This window comes from Dermacentor andersoni, chromosome 9 (assembly GCF_023375885.2).
Source record: "Dermacentor andersoni chromosome 9, qqDerAnde1_hic_scaffold, whole genome shotgun sequence".
NCBI classification, from domain to species: domain Eukaryota; kingdom Metazoa; phylum Arthropoda; class Arachnida; order Ixodida; family Ixodidae; genus Dermacentor; species Dermacentor andersoni.
Window position 1 is genome coordinate 33,918,330 of NC_092822.1, and position 23,738 is coordinate 33,942,067.

The 23,738-nt window shown below is 46.7% G+C and overlaps 1 protein-coding gene across 1 annotated transcript in view; it reads right to left on the bottom strand.

The window, feature by feature from the left end:
* LOC126527523 (uncharacterized) overlaps positions 1–16,504 on the bottom strand; it is a 30,378-nt gene extending 13,874 nt beyond the window's left edge. The window contains exons 1-4 of the mRNA XM_055068791.2: positions 16,262–16,504; positions 14,261–14,451; positions 5,215–5,464; positions 1,702–1,875 (exon numbers count right to left, since the gene is read on the bottom strand). Coding sequence (XP_054924766.2) covers positions 1,702–1,875; positions 5,215–5,464; positions 14,261–14,451; positions 16,262–16,504 — 858 coding nt within the window. The remainder of the gene's footprint in view (positions 1–1,701; positions 1,876–5,214; positions 5,465–14,260; positions 14,452–16,261) is intronic.
* Between the last annotated feature and the right edge of the window lie 7,234 nt (positions 16,505–23,738).

The following is a 23,738-nucleotide window of genomic DNA, read 5'->3' on the forward strand; positions in this document are numbered from 1 at the left end:
GTTGAGATTACAAGAACGATAGTGTAGTTTGGCGGATCTTGTATTGCAGAGTGCAGCTGTGTAACTGGTGGTGTGTCAGGAAAACAAAACGGATGTCAGGGGAAGTACAAATGCTGTCGACGATGGCAGATGATTAAATGGTGTGATAAGGAGAGGAAATTTGCAGGCGTACGGTGGAGTCACTAAACTTACGAGAGGCATTAACCTGGAGATAGCTGTGGGAGGCCTTGGTCGTACAGCGGCCATAAAATGGCTGACTAAATAATATCGGCTGAAGCTAATGATGGTTGTGGTGGGGATGATGAATATAGCTCATGAATGAACGAACGAATTAATGACTACACTTCAAGAAAAAAGCACGCGACAAGCAAGTGCACATTAAACTCAGATCCACAATGCGCCCTTACGGCAATAGAATGCAACATTAAAAGCTACGCGGCGTCAGCTGCGTGTTCACATAACTGCGGCAGCGGTAGGGCAAAACCTGTATGCAACAAATGGCGGTCGAACATATGAAAACGAGACGCATCCTGCCAGCCATCATTTGAGCCGAACATGACCCGAACGAGATATTGATTGCACGATTGGTAATGGGGTCTTGTACAAAAATTACCGGAGGAAACTGTAGCGCTTGAGTGCAGCAAGCGCCCAAGTTTGGTGGTTGAAAAACATGGGAAAGATTGGGAGTGCATGTATAGGCCTAAAATTTGTCCTTCTGGCTTCCTACCTACGGCGTTGTGAATTTGTAAATTGAACCACTATCAATAAAATATTGCTTTATAAAGGAACAATTCACAATGACCATGCCTGCGTGCTGAAACTTTTTCCTTCATGCGTCTAGAATAATGATTTTCTTTCAAATTTAGAAAGACCATCCTTAACCCTCTATCTGACAAGAGAGACTTGGCCTAGAATATTTTTATTACTTTATTTCTTTTTATATTCCTCAAATACACACTAGCTGAAATATTGAAGAGTGTCTAAAAACTAAGCTCGGTACAGTAGGTCAAAAATGTTGACCAGCTAGTTGGAGGTCAATATTGTCAAAAACTGGTGTTTGGAAGCTGCTTTGGCAAGGTCAATTCATGTTTTTGAGATGTACCTCTACGGGGATAAAATAAATAGCAGCTTTCTTAAACAAAAGAAAAAAGAATAGCGTTGGCGACAATATGACCCCCACCTGCGTTAAGAAGTGAATGACGAAGTCTTCCAGTTTTCCCTTCAAAACATGTGCTGGTGCCCACGATTGACATTTTTGTGAATGCCACTGTTGAGCAGACACTTACAGAGGTGTAAATTGAGAGGCACACACTAATATATAGAGTTGTCTTGTTTCTGCAGGTGTTTTTGTTAGGTTAAGAGTATTGTTGAGCTGCCAGTTAAATGGTTAGGAGGCAACGCCACAAGAACGTCTGAATCGAGAGGCTTATAGCGCGTTAGAAAGACAAGGACGAAAGTGAGACGTGACACACACAGCCGCTACTGAATCGAGAAGGTTGAAGAATAGACATATCCATGTATTAATCATCATCTACTACTGTAGCTGAGTGGTCGCAGCGCCAGAGTTCCTTCTTGTAATTGTTTTGATTAACTCTATGGTGTCCCGTGCTCCGCTGTTTAGCTGGTGGTCAGATTCTTCAACCCCAAGCTAGCCGGAAGCGAGTGACAAGAACCGCCACCACTGCGTTACCCCGCACTCACCTGCACCAGAATTATGTTGACGTATCTCTTTACGAACTTCAGGTATGCCTGACCGCGGCGCATGCGACTCCTCTCGCGGCGCCACGGTTCAAGGTCACTGCGACGGTCCATGGACAGCAGCGGTTGGCCATCTCGTCGCCGCCATGTCGGATGACGACGCAAGTCGAACAGCGTCTGCATGAAGCCAAAGAAGGAGTGCGTTGCCAGAGGCGCCGTGACAATAAGCCTAAAGCCTAGAAGGTGAATAAGAAGGTGAATAAGAAGGTAAATAGAAGGTGAATAAGAAGGTGACAATAAGCCTAGAAGGTGAATGTCCGTAAGCAAAATGAACGCGCCAAAATATGTGGGCAGGGTTCCTCTGGGTCTTCTTTGTTCATTTTTTTGGCATATGTTCATAATTATCGGCGCTGAACGATCCTTCTCTGCGTCTTGGTCTTATGGATATGGTTTTATGGTTTTATGGCACATGGATAATCGTCAATACAACAGTGTCACTGTGTGCCTGCGCCTGGACTTGCTTTGTTGGCATCGCTGGATGAATATTGTAAATAATGTAAAAATTGTAAAGCTTAAGCGCATGCTACCCGGAGGAGAGGCATGAAGGCCCGGTTTAGCTTATCTTTGATGATGGCTCGTTTACAGATTGGCATTATTGAACGCTGGTTACGAAAAACGCCGTGGCGCGGGGTTCCAGGTTTACTTCGGCCGCTTGGGCGTTCTATACCGTGCACCTAAGTCTAAGCCCACTATAGTATTTTTGCATTTAGCCCCGAATAAGAGACAAAGTCGGCAATATCGTTACTAATATGGATGAGATAGTTCAAGTGGCTGAGGAGTTCTATAGAGATTTATACAGTACCAGTGGCACCCACGACGATAGTGGAAGAGAGAATAGCCTAGAGGAATTCGAAATCCCACAGGTAACGCCAGAAGAAGTAAAGAAAGCCTTAGGAGCTATGCAAAGGGGGAAGGCAGCTGGGGAGGATCAGGTAACAGCAGATTTGCTGAAGGATGGTGGTCAGATTGTTCTAGAGAAACTGGCCACCCTGTATACGCAATGCCTCATAACCTCGAGCGTACCGGAATCTTGGAAGAACGCTAACATAATCCTAATCCATAAGAAAGGGGACGCCAAAGACTTGAAAAATTATAGACCGATCAGCTTACTGTCCGTTGCCTACAAAGTATTTACTAAGGTAATCGCAAATAGAATCAGGAACACCTTAGACTTCTGTCAACCAAAGGACCAGGCAGGATTCCGTAAAGGCTACTCAACAATAGACCATATTCACACTATCAATCAAGGGATAGAGAAATGTGCAGAATATAACCAACCCTTATATATAGCTTTCATTGATTACGAGAAAGCGTTTGATTCAGTCGAAACCTCAGCAGTCATGGAGGCATTACGGAATCAGGGTGTAGATGAGCCATATGTAAAAATACTGGAAGATATCTATAGCGGCTCCACAGCCACCGTAGTCCTCCACAAAGAAAGCAACAAAATCCCTATAAAGAAAGGCGTCAGACAGGGAGATACGATATCTCCAATGCTATTCACAGCATGTTTACAGGAGGTATTCAGAGGCCTGGAGTGGGAAGAATTGGGGATAAAAGTTGATGGAGAATACCTTAGCAACTTGCGATTCGCTGATGATATTGCCTTGCTTAGTAACTCAGGAGACCAATTGCAATGCATGCTCACTGACCTGGAGAGGCAAAGCAGAAGGGTGGGTCTGAAAATTAATCTGCAGAAAACTAAAGTACTGTTTAACAGTCTCGGAAGAGAACAGCAGTTTACGATAGGTAGCGAAACACTGGAAGTGGTAAGGGAATACATCTACTTAGGGCAGGTAGTGACCACGGATCCGGATCATGAGACTGAAATAACCAGAAGAATAAGAATGGGTTGGGGTGCGTTTGGCAGGCATTCTCAAATCATGAACAGTAGGTTGCCACTATCCCTCAAAAGGAAAGTGTACAACAGCTGTGTGTTACCAGTACTCACATATGGGGCAGAAACCTGGAGGCTTACGAAAAGGGTTCTGCTGAAATTGAGGACGACGCAACGAGCTATGGAATGAAGAATGATGGGTGTAACGCTAAGGGATAAGAAAAGAGCAGATTGGTTGAGGCAACAAACGCGGGTAAATGACATCTTAGTTGAAATCAAGAAAAAGAAATGGGCATGGGCCGGACATGTAATGAGGAGGGAAGATAACCGATGGTCACTAAGAGCTACGGACTGGATTCCAAGGGAAGGGAAGCGTAGCAGGGGGCGGCAGAAAGTTAGGTGGGCAGATGACATTAAGACGTTTGCAGGGACAACATGGCCACAATTAGTACATGACCGGGGTAGTTGGAGAAGTATGGGAGAGGCCTTTGCCCTGCAGTGGGCGTAACTAGGCTGATGATGATGATGATGATGATGATGATGATGATGATGATGATGAATTATATGCATCCGCCTCGACCGCGAACGGGACCCTCGTCCTTGTGCTCAAAAGGGGCTGACTGATAATGTTTTACTTCCTGAAGAGCACAGCGGCCCTGATGTATTAGCAGAGGGCTTCAGAATAACTCCTCACACGCCTATACTTTAACGGCCATTAAAATCTTGGCACACCAGCGTCCCTGTACACCTCGCGTTCGACGATATAGCCGTGAGCTATAACTACAGCCGCTGAGCTGTAAATTCAGGGTGCCGCGACGACTACAGCAGAGGTAAATGACATAAGAGGACACTCAAACCTCTGAAGGCGTTGTTAGACAATCGCGTAGACCGGTTATACAGGACAGGCTTCAGAAGCGTAGCTTTCGCTGCCTTGAACGCGAACGAATACGCTTGCTCGTAAAGGTGAACGTGGGTGGCATCGTTATTCGATGATGAGACGGCAGCGGTGCCTAACCTTGTCGTTTGCATGTGCGATCAAGCACTTGGAGAAATATGCCGTGCGCGGCGAATTTGGCTCGGTGGGTGCGTGGTGCGCGGTAGACTGGTTTGTGTCGGACGTGTCCGCGGTGTTGCAGCAGTTCAAGTTTACGTTGAGCGAGGTGTTGCGGTGTAAACATGTCGGGCATTGCCGCGTGCGTTATACTTCCAAATGGTGACTGAGGAAGAACAGCCTCTTTCGAAAGTAGCAATGAAAGCTTCACATCAGCCGATTCTCACAGAGCCTGGGGACCGCGTACTTTCTTACCACCTTAAGAAAAAAATTTCGTCCTATTTAACGGCTTCGAAATTTGACGGTCCAGGTCATGTGGATGCGCAGCACTTTACGGTAGTTCGATATTATGAGAGATGAGAATTTAATTATCCTTTCCCGCTTACAGCTTTACACATATCCAAGCTGCATGTCTTCGTTGCTGCGACAAGTACGTGAAAAACGCCTTGTTCACAGCGCCAGGAAGTAGCGATGAGAAATAGACAGTGTTATGTGACTTACACAGAGAACTCGCGAAGTATCTGTATTCGTTTCTCTGTGCAAGTGACAAAGGTTCCTGTGGACTCGCCTTGAGGTCATAATATAGGTCGAGCTTGATGGCAAGCTCGACCGGGTTCTCGACGTGGTCATCGAAAGTGCCGAGGCCTAGGTCTTGTAGGAAGGCGACCAGGGCATCGGCGCGGTGCTCCATCGAAGCCGCCAGACACCTTCTGTAGAGCACGGCAGCCTTGGCCGAGCTCGACGTCACCTGGCCATGGCTCAATGGACCCTGCTGGTTACTGCTGGTAAGGGGCTGCTGGCTTGGTGGCACGCTCGGTCTACGTCACATGTAGGTAAGAATAACCCCAATTTGATGCATAAAATTCTTGTCGACTGCAACTAGCGTAACGTTCCGAATCATCGCCTTAAATGCAGACACTCCAGAAACTCTAAACGTACAGGCGCCAACAAAAGGGGTATACTCCAGGCAATGGGAGCCGGAGCAACGGCAAACTGCATCGTAACGCCATCTACAGGCAGCATCTGGGATCGAGACCGCCAATGGGTGCCCTTTATCTGCAGGCATGTCGCTTGACTCGTGTCAATGTAGATGGCGTCGCGATGCAGTATGCCGCTGCTCCGGCTCCCGCTGCGTGGAGTATATCACTTTTGTCGGCGCCTGTACATGTCCATGAATTTTTGACATTGCCTTTCCGGCTATCTATCGAAGTTCACCGCTGTGCACTAGCGTGAATGAACAAATTTATTTCAGATAATCTCTTTTTTCCCCATTCTTCAAAGAATTATTATATTTCAGAAGGCTGTTTGAATTTCAAAACCTTTAGGGCAGCAGTATCCCATCGAAATGGGGCTGCCGCGTCGGGGATTTGATCCCGCGACCTACCCGACGTGGTGACGTAATGGCTATGGCATTGCACTACTAACCCCAAGTGGTGGAACTTAATCCGGAGTCCCTCACTACGGCGCGCCTCATAGTCAAATCCTGGTTTAGCACGTAAAACCTCAGAATATATCATCATCATCAGCCTAGTTACGCCCACTGCAGGGCAAAGGCCTCTCCCATACTTCTCCAACTACCCCGGTCATGTACTAATTGTGGCCATGTTGTCCCTGCAAACGTCTTAATGTCATCTGCCCACCTAACTCTCTGCCGCCCCCTGCTACGCTTCCCTTCTCTTGGAATCCAGTCCGTAGCTCTTAGTGACCATCGGTTATCTTCCCTCCTCATTACATGTCCGGCCCATGCCCATTTCTTTTTCTTGATTTCAACTAAGATGTCGTTTACCCGCGTTTGTTGCCTCACCCAATCTGCTCTTTTCTTATCCCTTAACGTTACACCCATCATTCTTCTTTCCATAGCTCGTTGCGTCGTTCTCAATTTCAGCAGAACCCTTTTCGTAAGCCTCCAGGTTTCTGCCCCATATGTGAGTACTGGTAACACACAGCTGTTGTACACTTTCCTTTTGAGGGATAGTGGCAACCTACTGTTCATGATTTGAGAATGCCTGCCAAACGCACCCCAACCCATTCTTATTCTTCTGGTTATTTCAGTCTCATGATCCGGATCCGTGGTCACTACCTGCCCTAAGTAGATGTATTCCCTTACCACTTCCAGTGTTTCGCTACCTATCGTAAACTGCTGTTCTCTTCCGAGACTGTTAAACAGTACTTTAGTTTTCTGCAGATTAATTTTCAGACCCACCCTTCTGCTTTGCCTCTCCAGGTCAGTGAGCATGCATTGCAATTGGTCTCCTGAGTTACTAAGCAAGGCAATATCATCAGCGAATCGCAAGTTGCTAAGGTATTCTCCATCGACTTTTATCCCCAATTCTTCCCACTCCAGGCCTCTGAATACCTCCTGTAAACATGCTGTGAATAGCATTGGAGATATCGTATCTTCCTGTCTGACGCCTTTCTTTATAGGGATTTTGTTGCTTTCTTTGTGGAGGACTACGGTGGCTGTGGAGCCGCTATAGATATCTTCCAGTATTTTTACATATGGCTCATCTACACCCTGATTCCGTAATGCCTCCATGACTGCTGAGGTTTCGACTGAATCAAACGCTTTCTCGTAATCAATGAAAGCTATATATAAGGGTTGGTTATATTCTGCACATTTCTCTATCACTTGATTGATAGTGTGAATATGGTCTATTGTTGAGTAGCCTTTACGGAATCCTGCCTGGTCCTTTGGCTGACAGAAGTCTAAGGTGTTCCTGATTCTATGTGCGATTACCTTAGTAAATACTTTGTAGGCAACGGACAGTAAGCTGATCGGTCTTTAATTTTTCAAGTCTTTGGCGTCCCCTTTCTTATGGATTAGGATTATGTTAGCGTTCTTCCAAGATTCCGGTACGCTCGAGGTTATGAGGCATTGCGTATACAGGGTGGCCAGTTTCTCTAGAACAATCTGACCACCATCCTTCAACAAATCTGCTGTTACCTGATCCTCCCCAGCTGCCTTCCCCCTTTGCATAGCTCCTAAGGCTTTCTTTACTTCTTCTGGCGTTACCTGTGGGATTTCGAATTCCTCTAGGCTATTCTCTCTTCCACTATCGTCGTGGGTGCCACTGGTACTGTATAAATCTCTATAGAACTCCTCAGCCACTTGAACTATCTCGTCCATATTAGTAACGATATTGCCGGCTTTGTCTATTAACGCACACATCTGATTCTTGCCTATTCCTAGTTTCTTCTTCACTGTTTTTAGGCTTCCTCCGTTCCTGAGAGCCTGTTCAATTCTATCCATATTATAGTTCCTGATGTCCGCTGTCTTACGCTTGTTGATTAACTTAAAGTTCTGCCAGTTCTATTCTAGCTGTAGGATTAGAGGCTTTCATACATTGGCGTTTCTCGATCAGATCTTTCGTCTCCTGCGATAGCTTACTGGTTTCCTGTCTAACGGCGTTACCACCGACTTCTATTGCGCACTCCTTAATGATGCCCATGAGATTGTCGTTCATTGCTTCAACACTAAGGTCCTCTTCCTGAGTTAAAGCCGAATACCTGTTCTGTAGTTTGATCCGGAATTCCTCTAGTTTCCCTCTTACCGCTAACTCATTGATTGGCTTCTTGTGTACCAGTTTCTTTCGTTCCCTCCTCAAGTCTAGGCTAATTCGAGTTCTTACCATCCTGTGGTCACTGCAGCGTACCTTGCCGAGCACGTCTACATCTTGAATGATGCCAGGGTTCGCGCAGAGTATGAAGTCGATTTCATTTCTAGTCTCACCATTCGGGCTCCTCCACGTCCACTTTCGGCTAACCCGCTTGCGGAAAAAGGTATTCATTATACGTATATTATTCTGTTCTGCAAACTCTACTAATAATTCTCCTCTGCTATTCCTAGAGCCTATGCCATATTCCCCCACTGACTTGTCTCCAGCCTGCTTCTTGCCTACCCTGGCATTGAAGTCGCCCATCAGTATAGTGTATTTTGTTTTGACTTTACCCATCGCCGATTCTACGTCTTCATAAAAGCTTTCGACTTCCTGGTCATCATGACTAGATGTAGGAGCGTAGACCTGAACAACCTTCATTTTGTACCTCTTATTAAGTTTCACAACAAGACATGCCACCCTCTCGTTAATGCTATAGAATTCCTGTATGTTACCAGCTATTTCCTTATTAATCAGGAATCCGACTCCTAGTTCTCGTCTCTCCGCTAAGCCCCGGTAGCACAGTACATGCCCGCTTTTTAGCACTGTATATGCTTCTTTTGTCCTCCTAACCTCACTGAGCCCTGTTATATCCCATTTACTACCCTCTAATTCCTCCAATAACACTGCTAGACTCGCCTCACTAGATAGCGTTCTAACGTTAAACGTTGCCAGGTTCAGATTCCAATGGCGGCCTGTCCGGAGCCAGGTATTCTTAGCACCCTCTGCAGCGTCACAGATCTGACCGCCGCCGTGGTCAGTTGCTTCGCGGCTGCTGGGGACTGAGGGCCGGGGTTTGATTGTTGTATTCATATAGGAGGTTGTGGCCAAGTACTGCACCAGGGTGGCCAATCCTGCTCTGGTGAGAGAGTGCGTTACCGGTTCTGGTCACCGGGATCAGGCCGCACTCCAGGCCTGTTTGTGCAATTTTCTCAACACACGTTTTTTTTTTTTTGTATTTTCCGGTGGAGAATAGCGCGGCACCGGGATTTGAATCACGGTCCTCTTGCACTGGAGACGGATACTCTACCGTCCCCGTAGGAGTTAAATTAAAAATTAATTTATGGGGTTTTACGTGACAAAACCACTTTCTGATTATGCACGCCGCAGTGGAGGACTCCGAAAATTTCGACCACCTGGGGTTCTTTAACGTGCACCTAATTCTAAGTACACGGGTGTTTTCGCATTTCGCCCCCATCGAAATGCGGCCGCCGTGGTCGGGGTCCGATCCCGCGACCTCGTGCTCAGCAGTCTAACACCATAACCACTGAGCAACCACGGCGGGTCCCGCAGGAGTTGTACGCCTCATTTAACCTACAGTGGTGCCCTATTTGATCAGTCAAGGTGGACCAATCTGAGCTCGGTTATACCGCATGGATGGCACTCGGCTAGAGAACCTGGTATTTATGACCTGCACATGTGAGTGTGAGGCCATAAATATTTGAAGATCTATATAAATATATATATATATTTTTTTTAGGAGGGTTCCCGTACAGTGATAAAATAAAGGAAAAGACATTAAAAGAAAGAAAGAAAAAAAAGAAAAAAAAAAGAAAGAAAAAGGGGCAGAAAAAAAAAGGAACATAACAGGTGATTTGAACTCGTGACCCTTCGATGTTGCCCAGAAAGATAGCTCAGTCGGTTGGTTCGTCAGGCCCCAGGCTACTTTCAAGCGCCACAGCTCCTGCTCCGAGCCTCACACTTACGTGGAAAGAGACTCATGTTGTCCGCGATAGTCGGTTGGAAGGCATACTTTCTAGGAAAAATGGCCGCTCAAGGAGAAGAGCCAAGTCGAGCGGCTTTAGAGGCTAGGAAAACTGCCTTAAAATATTTAGACTTGAGGGAAAGCTTCGTTAACAAACTATAACACGGCAATCAGCACTCGAATACGACGAGAGAAATTACTGAGACGTGGAAAATTCCCTTGAAAAAAAAATCTGGTTTGCTAGGCAAATGCTTGTATGTATTGAACCTCTTAAAAGATGAGGGGTGAAATATGCGCTCACCGAGAGGGCATCTTCGGCACGAGACATCCCCAAGGCACCTTACAGAGATGTGGAGAGCTTCGCGGCCGGAACGAAGCTTCCCTTCTCCGCCGGCCAAGAGGGGGAAACGCGCTTTCCGATCGCTCAAGGTTGCGCGGACAAAGCCTAACTCTAGCGTCTAGGAAAAGCTTAACCAGGTGCGATGGCGGCACGCATAGCGTGGGAAGCTAGCCGCCAGAATAACTATACCAAGGACTGCTGCTGATGAGGGCGAAATACCTTCGTGTAATTATAATAACCCTAATAGGACTACTTTCGAAAAAAAAAGGAAACGGCCCAGAGGGCTATACTACGAGAGCTATGACTGATAGTTTTCTCTCTCTCTCTATATATATATATATATATATATTCATCTCATCCATGGGATCGCATGCGCGCGCTGTTTCTTTGTCTCTGCGTGTAGTACAGTGAAGAGAGCCAGTTTAAGGGCGGAGAAGAAGAAAGAAGAGAAAAGCAAAAACTGCAGCGCCGTGGTTTTAAAGCGCACCCGTGGTAGAGAAACGGAATGCGATATAAGCGTGCGTAGCCATGATACGCACACGACAAACTGCCTTAAAATATTTAGACTTGAGGGAAAGCTTCGTTAGCAAACGATAGCACGGCAATCAGCACTCGAATATAATTATAACCCTAATACTAATTGTAAATATTCATCTCATCTATGGGATCTAATGCGCGCGCTGTTGCTTTGTCTCTGCGTGTAGTAGTTGAGAGAGCCAGTTTAAGGGCGGAGTAGTTGGAAGGCATACTTTCTAGGAAAAATGGCCGCTCAAGGAGAAGAGCCAACTCGAGCGGCTTTAGAGGCTAGGAAAACTGCCTTAAAATATTTAGACTTGAGGGAAAGCTTCGTTAACAAACTATAACACGGCAATCAGCACTCGAATACGACGAGAGAAATTACTGAGACGTGGAAAATTCCCTTGAAAAAAAAATCTGGTTTGCTAGGCAAATGCTTGTATGTATTGAACCTCTTAAAAGATGAGGGGTGAAATATGCGCTCACCGAGAGGGCATCTTCGGCACGAGACATCCCCAAGGCACCTTACAGAGATGTGGAGAGCTTCGCGGCCGGAACGAAGCTTCCCTTCTCCGCCGGCCAAGAGGGGGAAACGCGCTTTCCGATCGCTCAAGGTTGCGCGGACAAAGCCTAACTCTAGCGTCTAGGAAAAGCTTAACCAGGTGCGATGGCGGCACGCATAGCGTGGGAAGCTAGCCGCCAGAATAACTATACCAAGGACTGCTGCTGATGAGGGCGAAATACCTTCGTGTAATTATAATAACCCTAATAGGACTACTTTCGAAAAAAAAAGGAAACGGCCCAGAGGGCTATACTACGAGAGCTATGACTGATAGTTTTCTCTCTCTCTATATATATATATATATATATTCATCTCATCCATGGGATCGCATGCGCGCGCTGTTTCTTTGTCTCTGCGTGTAGTACAGTGAAGAGAGCCAGTTTAAGGGCGGAGAAGAAGAAAGAAGAGAAAAGCAAAAACTGCAGCGCCGTGGTTTTAAAGCGCACCCGTGGTAGAGAAACGGAATGCGATATAAGCGTGCGTAGCCATGATACGCACACGACAAACTGCCTTAAAATATTTAGACTTGAGGGAAAGCTTCGTTAGCAAACGATAGCACGGCAATCAGCACTCGAATATAATTATAACCCTAATACTAATTGTAAATATTCATCTCATCTATGGGATCTAATGCGCGCGCTGTTGCTTTGTCTCTGCGTGTAGTAGTTGAGAGAGCCAGTTTAAGGGCGGAGAAGAAGAAAGAAGAGAAAAGCAAAAATTGCAGCGCCGTGGTTTTAAAGCGCACCCGTGGTAGAGAAACGGAATGCGATATAAGCGTGCGTAGCCATGATACGCACACGACAAACTGCCTTAAAATATTTAGACTTGAGGGAAAGCTTCGTTAGCAAACGATAGCACGGCAATCAGCACTCGAATATAATTATAACCCTAATACTAATTGTAAATATTCATCTCATCTATGGGATCTAATGCGCGCGCTGTTGCTTTGTCTCTGCGTGTAGTAGTTGAGAGAGCCAGTTTAAGGGCGGAGTAGTTGGAAGGCATACTTTCTAGGAAAAATGGCCGCTCAAGGAGAAGAGCCAACTCGAGCGGCTTTAGAGGCTAGGAAAACTGCCTTAAAATATTTAGACTTGAGGGAAAGCTTCGTTAACATACTATAACACGGCAATCAGCACTCGAATACGACGAGAGAAATTACTGAGACGTGGAAAATTCCCTTGAAAAAAAAAATCTGGTTTGCTAGGCAAATGCTTGTATGTATTGAACCTCTTAAAAGATGAGGGGTGAAATATGCGCTCACCGAGAGGGCATCTTCGGCACGAGACATCCCCAAGGCACCTTACAGAGATGTGGAGAGCTTCGCGGCCGGAACGAAGCTTCCCTTCTCCGCCGGCCAAGAGGGGGAAACGCGCTTTCCGATCGCTCAAGGTTGCGCGGACAAAGCCTAACTCTAGCGTCTAGGAAAAGCTTAACCAGGTGCGATGGCGGCACGCATAGCGTGGGAAGCTAGCCGCCAGAATAACTATACCAAGGACTGCTGCTGATGAGGGCGAAATACCTTCGTGTAATTATAATAACCCTAATAGGACTACTTTCGAAAAAAAAAGGAAACGGCCCAGAGGGCTATACTACGAGAGCTATGACTGATAGTTTTCTCTCTCTATATATATATATATATATATATTCATCTCATCCATGGGATCGCATGCGCGCGCTGTTTCTTTGTCTCTGCGTGTAGTACAGTGAAGAGAGCCAGTTTAAGGGCGGAAAAGAAGAAAGAAGAGAAAAGCAAAAACTGCAGCGCCGTGGTTTTAAAGCGCACCCGTGGTAGAGAAACGGAATGCGATATAAGCGTGCGTAGCCATGATACGCACACGACAAACTGCCTTAAAATATTTAGACTTGAGGGAAAGCTTCGTTAGCAAACGATAGCACGGCAATCAGCACTCGAATATAATTATAACCCTAATACTAATTGTAAATATTCATCTCATCTATGGGATCTAATGCGCGCGCTGTTACTTTGTCTCTGCGTGTAGTAGTTGAGAGAGCCAGTTTAAGGGCGGAGAAGAAGAAAGAAGAGAAAAGCAAAAATTGCAGCGCCGTGGTTTTAAAGCGCACCCGTGGTAGAGAAACGGAATGCGATATAAGCGTGCGTAGCCATGATACGCACACGACAAACTGCCTTAAAATATTTAGACTTGAGGGAAAGCTTCGTTAGCAAACGATAGCACGGCAATCAGCACTCGAAAATAATTATAACCCTAATACTAATTGTAAATATTCATCTCATCTATGGGATCTAATGCGCGCGCTGTTGCTTTGTCTCTGCGTGTAGTAGTTGAGAGAGCCAGTTTAAGGGCGGAGTAGTTGGAAGGCATACTTTCTAGGAAAAATGGCCGCTCAAGGAGAAGAGCCAACTCGAGCGGCTTTAGAGGCTAGGAAAACTGCCTTAAAATATTTAGACTTGAGGGAAAGCTTCGTTAACAAACTATAACACGGCAATCAGCACTCGAATACGACGAGAGAAATTACTGAGACGTGGAAAATTCCCTTGAAAAAAAAATCTGGTTTGCTAGGCAAATGCTTGTATGTATTGAACCTCTTAAAAGATGAGGGGTGAAATATGCGCTCACCGAGAGGGCATCTTCGGCACGAGACATCCCCAAGGCACCTTACAGAGATGTCCAGAATATATATATTGTTTTAAATTCCGCTACCTCGTGCTTTGCAGCGTCACACCATGGCCGCTGAGCCACCACGCCGGGTGGGCGGAACAAATGAAGGTCAGTGACCGAGCAAGTAAGTAAACGTGAAAGGTCCGGAGGGAATGTGAGTGCTTCCACTAGCGATCTAGGTGATGTTTTCTCTCACCGCTCGCCAGCAATAGCGTTGGCCGTGCTGTCCGCGCGCTGAGCGATGCGCCTCAGCCCAGAGCGCGCGTGCCACGTCACCAGCGCCATCTGCCTGTCGTGCGCGCTGGTGAATGAGGGCCCCTGCAACCACCCTGAGCACACGTACGCGTACAGGTTGTCGCACGGGCTGCCGCGGCGGCCCAGCGTTTCCTGCAAAAGGGGGGGGGGGGGGGGGAGGCGATGTGCTCAAATGAACAAGGGCCTCCGGGATCGTAGATGCGTAAAGCGCGCCATCTCGAAGGTCATCAAAATGGCTGGCGTTCACGTGCCCACGTTTAACTACACGCGTTGTGGCGACAACGTCTCTGATAACGCAAGAAATCGGCGACCATGATGACTCGGTGGCTGCGGCGCGCTGCTCCTGACCACTATAGGTATCGGGTTTGGCACCTGAGTGGCATAACGTAACATAGACACACAGATAACGCGCTGTCTAACGATGCCTTTGCTACATGACATTGTTTAGTCAAGCGAAATTACAAAAATTAATGTAGCCTATGTGACAGCGTCAATACCTTACACTTGCCCCAAGGCCTAGTCACCTTTACATCTACGACAGGAGGACAAAGCAGTAAAACATTAAAAAAGCATCTACATATAGCTTGCAATAGGGACAGGGCCAGCTATCGTTGTAGCAAATTGGTAGAACACAGAACACATCGCGTTGAGGTTTCGGATTTGGCTTCCACTGGTCATATTTCCCATTTTCACTTTCTCACCCAGTCTTATGGGTGCAAATAAAATAAAGATAAAAATGGCTAGAAAATAATGGTAACGATAATATGACAGTGAGTAAAGGTTGCTGAAAAATTAAAGATAGTGCTTCTGTTCTCGATCATTTCTCTGCATTCACTGTGGGTTCTGTGGCGTTCGTCGCTTCAGGTGTTGTAGTGCCAAACAGCTCTTAGCCATGAGCAAGGACGTTTAACCCAATTCCGCTTTCCAATCTAGTTTGAATCGTTTGATTCGCAGCGAGGGTAATACAAAAATAATGCAACCACTAACGAAATACGCCAATTCCCGACGAAGAAACGAAGCAGTGTTGTACTTCATAACTGCCGTGGATTAAATGCCTCGGTAGAACATCGACTGCCGGAAATCACGCATTGAGAAAAAAAAAAAAACCTCATCACCAGCGCAATCACAGTATACAGCCGTTACAACAACTCAGTTTGGCAAACGTGTTCGTCAGCAACATATGCAAGGTGTAGCTCAACCAGGGGCACACAAGACGAGGGCCGTGTCCCCTGTCCACTTTCGGCGTGAGCGTATCGGTCGCGCTGCCACGTGCGTAGTGGGGCCATGTCGTCAACCGCAGCCAACAAGGCAAGCCTTAGCCTGGAACCGAAGCTCTGAGAAGAAACTTGTTTTCGCTTTCTTATACGTATACCAAAGGCATGTCTGCGCAGTTATACTTGGCTGCAACTTTACATGTCATTTGTTCACCCCGCATTGGTCAGTGTGGCGTATTTCCCAAGAGCTCTTCGCAGTTAACGATGGTCAATGGGCGAGAGACCCAGTGGAATCACTGTTTCTGGTATACTAGTATAGGTTACACTTTCGAAGGCAGGGACAACAGTAAGGCTTGTTCTTCGGACCTTCTCCAAATATACTGCGTGTTTTTTTTCATTTTGAAACAAATGAACCCGTAGCTGAAATTCTTAATCTGTAGCTATAAACATGGATAAGGTGACTCAGAAAGTCGGGTCTGCGTTTTGATAAATGGGCCTATTTGTAGTCAAAGGCGCCTTTGACAAAGATAGGGCCACTTATCGAAACGTGGGCCGGCGTTTCTGAGGCACCTCAGCCCTGTTTTTAACTTTTATACCACAGCGCGCTACTCCATGTGTCGGCCCCCGCCTTGATTTTTGATCTGCAGCTAACGAATTCTGCACAGACCTTTCAGAACGGTAGCAATCTTTGTTACAACAACCAGGATACGGCGCCTGCGTGCACTCGCCTTCAGCAGCGTTGCGGTCAGGCGGCAGGAGGTAGTGTTGCACAGGTGCGCGGCCCGGCGCGGGAAGCGCCCGGCTGCACCGGCGCCCCCTCGTAGCCGCAGCGGGAACCCGTGGTGGCTGCGGGTCAACACCAGCAGCACGGTGGTCATGACGACCACCAACGCGAGCAGGACGAGTCCGACTCGCATGAACAGCGCCTGCTGCGCGGGACTCAGCCGGGGCTCCGTCAGCCGGAAGTCCATGGCTGCGAATAGAGGCGAGCATGTTACCGTACATACAAGCCCACTTGATGCGACTGAGGCAGCCGCTACTACGCCGTTGGATGTAAGGTGGAAACGGGAAAACGAAACGCTTTGGAGTTTAACGGTAGCGGTTTCTTACACTATCATCATCATCAGCTTGGCTACGCCTATTGCACGGCAAAGGCCTCTCCCATACTTCTCCAACTACGCCGGTCATGTTCTAATTGTGGCCTTGTCCCTGCAAACTTCTTAATCTCATCCGCCCGCTTTTCTGCCGCCCCCTGCTAGGTTTCCCTTCTCTTGGAATCCAGTCCGTAACCCTTAATGGCCATCGGTTATCTTCGCTTCTCGTTACATGTCCTGCTCATGCCCATTTTCTTTTCTTGATTTCAAATAAGAAGTGATGAACTGGCGTTTGTACCCTCACCCAATCTGCTCTCTTCTCATCCCTTAACGTTACACCCATCATTTTTCTTTCCATAGCTCGTTCTGTCGTCCTCAATTTAAGTAGAACCCTTTTCGTAAGCATCCAGATTTCTGCCTTACACCATACGAGAGTGTAAAGAAAAGCAGCGTAGCATGGGACTGGGGCACGTCGGTCTGCCGCACACAGTCGCTGCTCCATGTTTTTCACCAGGAGCCGTTTCCGGGAAGCGTATAATACCCGTGCGCGATCAATTGACTCGTGGTTGGGAAAGCTTCGCGAGGGCGGTGGCATCGTCCGTTGGGGTGCGTGGAAGTCGCGAAGGTGACAAAGAAGAAATTTTGCGCAAATTGTCACTCCTATAGCTCCGTAACGCGCCGACTAATTGTGCGACACATTATTTTTGCCCGAAGCTGTAAAACCGTGAGCAAATGAACGCGCACGAAAGAAATGCCTGGCGACGACTGCCCCCCCGTTTTGTGAGAGACACGGCAGCGGCTGTCCCAATGCCCTCTGAGCATACGGGTGGTATACGTTCGCATTCTGTTGAGCTAGAGCACAGGAAAAAGGTCCGCCCTAATAGACTTACGTGGATGTTAAGGAAAATAACGCGGGTCAAAATTATTCCGCATCCATAAACGCAGCAGTACTAATCAGACATTGAGAAGTAAAGTGCCATCAATCACGTAAAACAACTCGTATGATGCACACAGGTTGAATTCACGTTAGTCCTATAATAGTCATATATTGACGTGCAGAGAAACCGGCATAAGGTTTGTAGCAAAATATGAGAGAACATGTCAGTACGGTCAAGCCTGACTACCTGCGTTTCTCATTCTTAGGTTAGGTTAGGTGCCGCCATAAGCTTCAATTTTCCCGAGCGATCCAATTCTCCAGCGCGGTGTGGGTGGCCGCTATGCGTGAACGTGTAGTTTCACACTGCACTACGATTCTTGTAACTCAAGTTGACCATTTTCAAGCGGAGGACATGTTTCGTGTACTTTTTTCAAAACAATGTGACTAATGTCAGCCTGGTTTCAGCAAAGAGAAATTACAATACCCATTGATTGCCTACAGTCTTACCTTATTCATTATGCTATAAGCAAACGGGCGACGCTATATATACGGGACATGCGAAAACACTCGTGTACCGATTGTTCGGTGCACGCGCTAGAGAAACCCGGGTCGTCGAATTTAACCCTGAGCCGCCCTCAACATGGTCGTCCCTGACGACCTACTCTGCAGTTTCGGGACATTAAAAACCTCACCATTTACCATGCTAACGTGGGTCTGCTGTGCAGTTAGGCCAATCTCCAAGAATAAGCTCGTACGCTTAAGCGAATTACGACGGTGCGTGCCAGCTAAATCATCCTTCCGCTGGAGAAGGACGGCAACCTAACAGCACAATGCAGCCATAAGCCAACAAACGTCTCCAGGAAAAAGAGACCCGACTGCTCCGACAGCGTCTTCTCGTAAGAGTGCCGTTTCTGGGGCGAGATGGAATTGCGTACAGTGGTATGGGTTGCGCTTTCGAGGACGCGGAAACAGTAATGCAAGCATATACCCGTTTTGTACACGCTCCAGTTTGTTCTTTATCTGTGTGCCTTTACCGTGACATTGTCTTCGAAAGCGCAACCCACATCAGCATCTACTCGCACGCATCGCAGAAGCGATTACCTTTAGCCGGCTGAATAGACATTCTTCTGTCTCGGTCAGCGTTTGGGGCCGTTCCTAAACGAGTGTTTCATGCAGAAAAAGGAAGGCAGGAAGGAGGAAAGAAAAAAAATACGGCTGTGAAAATGTCACGGAGCTCCGCCGTGCTGACTTACCGGGTCGCAGGTTTCTTCTTCTGGCGTGGTCACGAGTGAGCGCGCGATTGCACGGGGTTCGCGATGCGATTAAGACTTCTTCTTCTCTTTCAACTTTCATATTGCCCGCGTGCTACATGTCTTTTTTTTTTTCAGTTCAGTTGCCAAGCATGAGACTATTGTTCTGCGACTGCCTGTATTTCCTGCGGCGAGCTGCCGGTATGGTGATGGCTTGCTGCCCTCACCAAAGAAAATGACGCGTGCATTAGGGCATATGTAAGTAGATGGCATCTGTAACGCTTGGAAGTTATAAGCAGTGCTATGCATTCCACTATTTCGTTATTTGTTATGCTGTTCTAATGTGCTACTGATTCTGCCGTGCCACTAGAGAGAGATAGAGAGAGAGAGAACGTTTCGGATGAACGCTCGCTTCGCTCACGTCCGTTTGGACCAAGGGGCGAAATGGTAAAGCAGTGAACATCATGACACTAGCGCGCCCAGGCACATACCGAACAGATGAACAAGCAGACTTCTTTCGACTTCTGACGACGTAGCTGAGTGCCTAGACAGGTAAGCACTCGGCTACGCACGGTTACGGCTGCCTGGCTTCGAGAGCCCACACAACTGTCTACGTGTGTCCTAGGGTCTGCCAAGGCATCGGTGGCACACAACGTAAAAATCGCTCCATCAGAGGGCGCTATCTATTTGTCAGCATTTTTGCGTATACAATAATGCTAGAGTGAAAAACCTGTGTAGCATACCTGATGAACACGCGCACGCTAAGTGACTGCTTGCAATCGCCCTATATTAAAGAGGATGCCACTAAATCATCATGGTCATCAGTAGGTTGTTTACATTTGTGTGGCCCTCATAAACAGATAGATCATGGTTTTGGCACGTAACGCCAACAATTTGGTTTTTCTTAACCCTGGTTAGAGTTATACTCAAGCATCGAGTTCCCCTAGAGTATTCTTGTAGTGCTTCTAGCTAGGGTATACATAACTCAGTTTTTGGTTGTTACGCATGTCACAATGCCCTTGGCGTGGTGGGAGTAGTGATCAGTGTCTGCGTTAGAGATGCGTGATGAACCGTACCGCACTAAAGGGCTCCCGAAACTGTCTCTTCAAAGACATGGCCTAGCAAAATGACATTGTCTGCCCTTTTTACACCTCATTGTCAACCTCAGAGAGCTCTCGTCTAAGAAAATTTTGTCTGCTTACAGCTTTACTTCTATTGTATCTGCTTCAAAACCCACTGCCACGTGCTTCAGTGTGTCAGTAAATTCGAGAATAGTATATCGAAGCCTCCCGTACACGGTCGTATTTGGCCCTTTATTAATTGTATTTCCTATGCGACCCCATGTAAGCATCACTCGTAAGCTTGCGGCGAAAGGCAACACATTTATTTTACAGGACACCAATAGAAGACACTTCATAACCTCCGTAAGTCCAACGGAGGCCATGCAGTACGTATCTGAATCCAATAGAGTATGGACTCCTCGCAGTATGCATCTGAGTCGTAGTTAGAGGTTAATTTCTGGGCCACCTTTATTAGCCACGGCCTAGATAGGCTGCTTCATGGCTACTCCTAAACGATACTGTTCCTTTAGCTTCATCATTGTTTTGTGACGTATTCCACTGCAGTAAACTAGGTGAAATACACGGTTCGTTCGTAAATCGCGCATTTACGAGACCTGCGAGGTGGGTGCAGAAATGTGCAGTTCTATTTCTTGTGCGCATGTGTGTGTGCCTGCGAAAATTCCGGTGGTTTTCTCCTGAGGCGCAGATATATTATTGCATGGGTATGTAGAACGCTAACTATTGCTTGATAGGATGTTGCGTTGAACGACAACTTCGTTATTGGCGGGTTTACCTAAATAAAGCAATTGTAAATGGAGTTAGATAACCAAGACTATGCAGTTAGGCAGACTACCAGGAATAGTGTGACTTGCGACCTAAGAATTACCAATGACATAGCAATGCTTTTAATTTATATACACTGCATACAGCTTATTAGGCCGGGCATACGCGTCTGTTAGGAGTTTCACAAATCCCCCTTAATTGACCCTACGTGCATTTTGTCCTACAGCAAAACTGTGACTCGACACCGATAATTTGGCGTGCTTCCCGGTCGGAATCAAGCGTTACGCAAGCAGTTTGAGCAGAAGATTATCCGCTTCGTTAGGCATTAATTCCCCGGATTATGCTGGCCTGCGTCGCCACTGTGTTGGCGGTGCGTTTGACTTCTATTCGCAGCTTCTCCCTTACAGGTGCTCTCGGAAGAATTCGCGCACGACATAAAACAGGAATTCTAGCTCATGCGTCTGCGAGCTAACATCACAAAGAACACCCTTCGGGGATAAATGATCCTAATCCATACATAAATATAGCTGTTTCCGAAAGTAGCTCCCTCCCCTCCCCCCCTTTGTGCCACCCTCGCCGTTACATAAAGATAAAGCGTCTGCATAAGTGTTGTCAGGAAATTCATTGTTCGGCCTCATTAGACCCAATAATAATCTGTTTTCTGGTCAAAGTTTGCCCTCAAAAGCAGTTAACTTTGTTAACTCGCACAGAGAATAACAGTATAAACACACGAATCTTCATATAGTTGGCTTAACTAATAGCTGGTCAACTTGGCTTAAAAGTCTATAGCTGTTAAGGTTTACTCCATCCGTATAAGCGTTTTCGTCTGCCATGTTTCTGTTCGTGAAATATGACCTACCGCAAGCGTGAATTTTAGGCCTATTTTGCTTCTTGTATCCATTATTATTTGTATTATTGATAGTTTTTTTGTTCCTGACACGCCTGATACCGTACTCTACGCAGATGACACGAGTGCTTCTTTACTGTTCTATTTTCATTCGCCCTCATAGCTTGGGCAATTAAACACGCGGCAGTAGTATTTAACAGAACGATTAAATACGAACCAGATAAGTTTAAACGTGAACAATACCAAGTTTGATACATGTCGTGCTATCAATAAACCAGTCGTCTTGCTCACATTTTAGTCTCTGGTTTCATGCTCCTTTTTTGCAACGCAACTTTGCAGGAGTGCAATTCTATTAAAGTCTACGATAGAATACACTCGTAGTACTTTTACTAGGCAACATAGCGAAGTCCATGGTTACGCTTATAGTAGATATCGCGCCTTGTTACCTAAACAACTCTGAAAGTGTCACCCGCCGTGCTAATGTGATGGCTTTGGCGTTGAGCCGCTAAGTCCGGGCGCGCGGGTTCGAAATCCGGCCACGGCGGCCATGTTTGAATGGGGCGAAAATGCAAGAACGCCTGTATACCGTGCGTTGGGGACACGTTAAACAACCTCGAGTGTTCAAAATTATTCCGGATTGCCCAACTATAGGCATTCCTCGGAATATATCATGGTTTTGGCCCGTAAGGGCCCGGAGTTGTTATTTTTAGCTTCGAAGTGCCTCTTCGTTTTTCTTTGATTCAGTCTCGACTGCGGCATTGCTTTATTGTGAAGCTCGGTTTAGTGGAGGCAAGGAATACACGTTTGGTCAGCTTGAGAACGAAGAGACGGCTGGCTTTATTCAAAAGTAAAAGCGGGTTTGCAGAGTGGCTGTGGTGGCGGCCCAGTCGGACGAGTAGCGGTCAGCGACCCCCACGGTGAGGCAAACAGGATTTCCGAGGAGCGAAGACAACGAAGTGACGGAAGGTCGGTGCACGTTCTTTGGGGAATTACATCCCAAACAAATCAGGATAAGCTACCTCCTGTGCAATAAAAAAAAACAGAGCCATTCGTTTCATTCATGACTTGGGATACCATGAACACGTTCCGTGCTGATTTTCGATGGACCTTATATCTGAATGCTGCACAACCTCATCCAGGTGGGGCTGCTACGCTTAGCAAAAAGCACCGCCTTCGCGATAACTTATTTACTGCGGTGGGCAGCGTGACAACGCTGGATGACGCTTTTCGTGATAACCCTGGTCGTTTCCGCGCTCCATAGGCGCACTTGTCTAAATTGCCGGTCACGGTTACCTTTCTCGCGTTGCTGGAGGCGTTCGCGCTGCATTTTGATCGCCAGCGCCTGGACTGATTCGGAAAGGGCAAGGTGTGGACTACACTGGGGTTTGCAGGAACTTTCTCACCCGGAACAAATGTCTTGCTGCGCGAGCGTCTGCCATGCCTTCAGTTTGCGCTGTGGAAAGATATGTGGCCAAAGAGATGATAGAAATCGTCAAGCGTCCTTCACCGCGTCAGCAATAAAATTCTCACAACATTGAGATCCAGGTAGGCGCATAATTCAGTACAAGACACATACCTACGCAATTACCAATCTGTGAACACAACATTGGCAGAAAACGTATAGTGCGTTCTTTGACGCCGTTGCACTCCTAAGAAAAGGTAATCGCCAAAGCTCGAGCTTCCGATCTTGCTTCATTGCATTGATGAAACGCGCTTAGTGGTAATATGTAGCGAACATTAAATATAAGAGTATGACAATTTACACTTGCTTCGGCGACAGTTATGTGTCAGGTTCAGACCAGTATTGCAAAGATATATGAAATGTATTAGACAAAACTAAGCGCTAGATAAGAAACTGCTCTCAAATTGTTCATATTGTTACGTAAGAAAACGCAGATGAAAAGCTATATACAACTATATTTACTACGTAATACGCCGCGCTAGGCCAAGAGGCAACAGCCCGCGCTAGCTTCCAATCGTCGTCGTCTTCTGACTGCTCGCTTCTTCATCATTGGAAATATTATTCCGTAGCAATATTGCTGCTATATATTGCATACACTCAAAACGCGGGTAGAAATCATGGAATGTGCATATTATTTTGTCACTTGCACTGGCAGCTGTACACGCTATTGGTTTTTTGAGAAAAAACTGAAGGTCATTGCGCATGTAACCGTGACTGAGTGCTTATCCGTAAGCTTCTTTCTGTATTGCGATTCATCGAGAAAGTGGCCGCGGTTGATCGGACGGGGTGGCAGTGCATGTACAAAGCTTGTAAACCTTTCTCGCTGCTCAT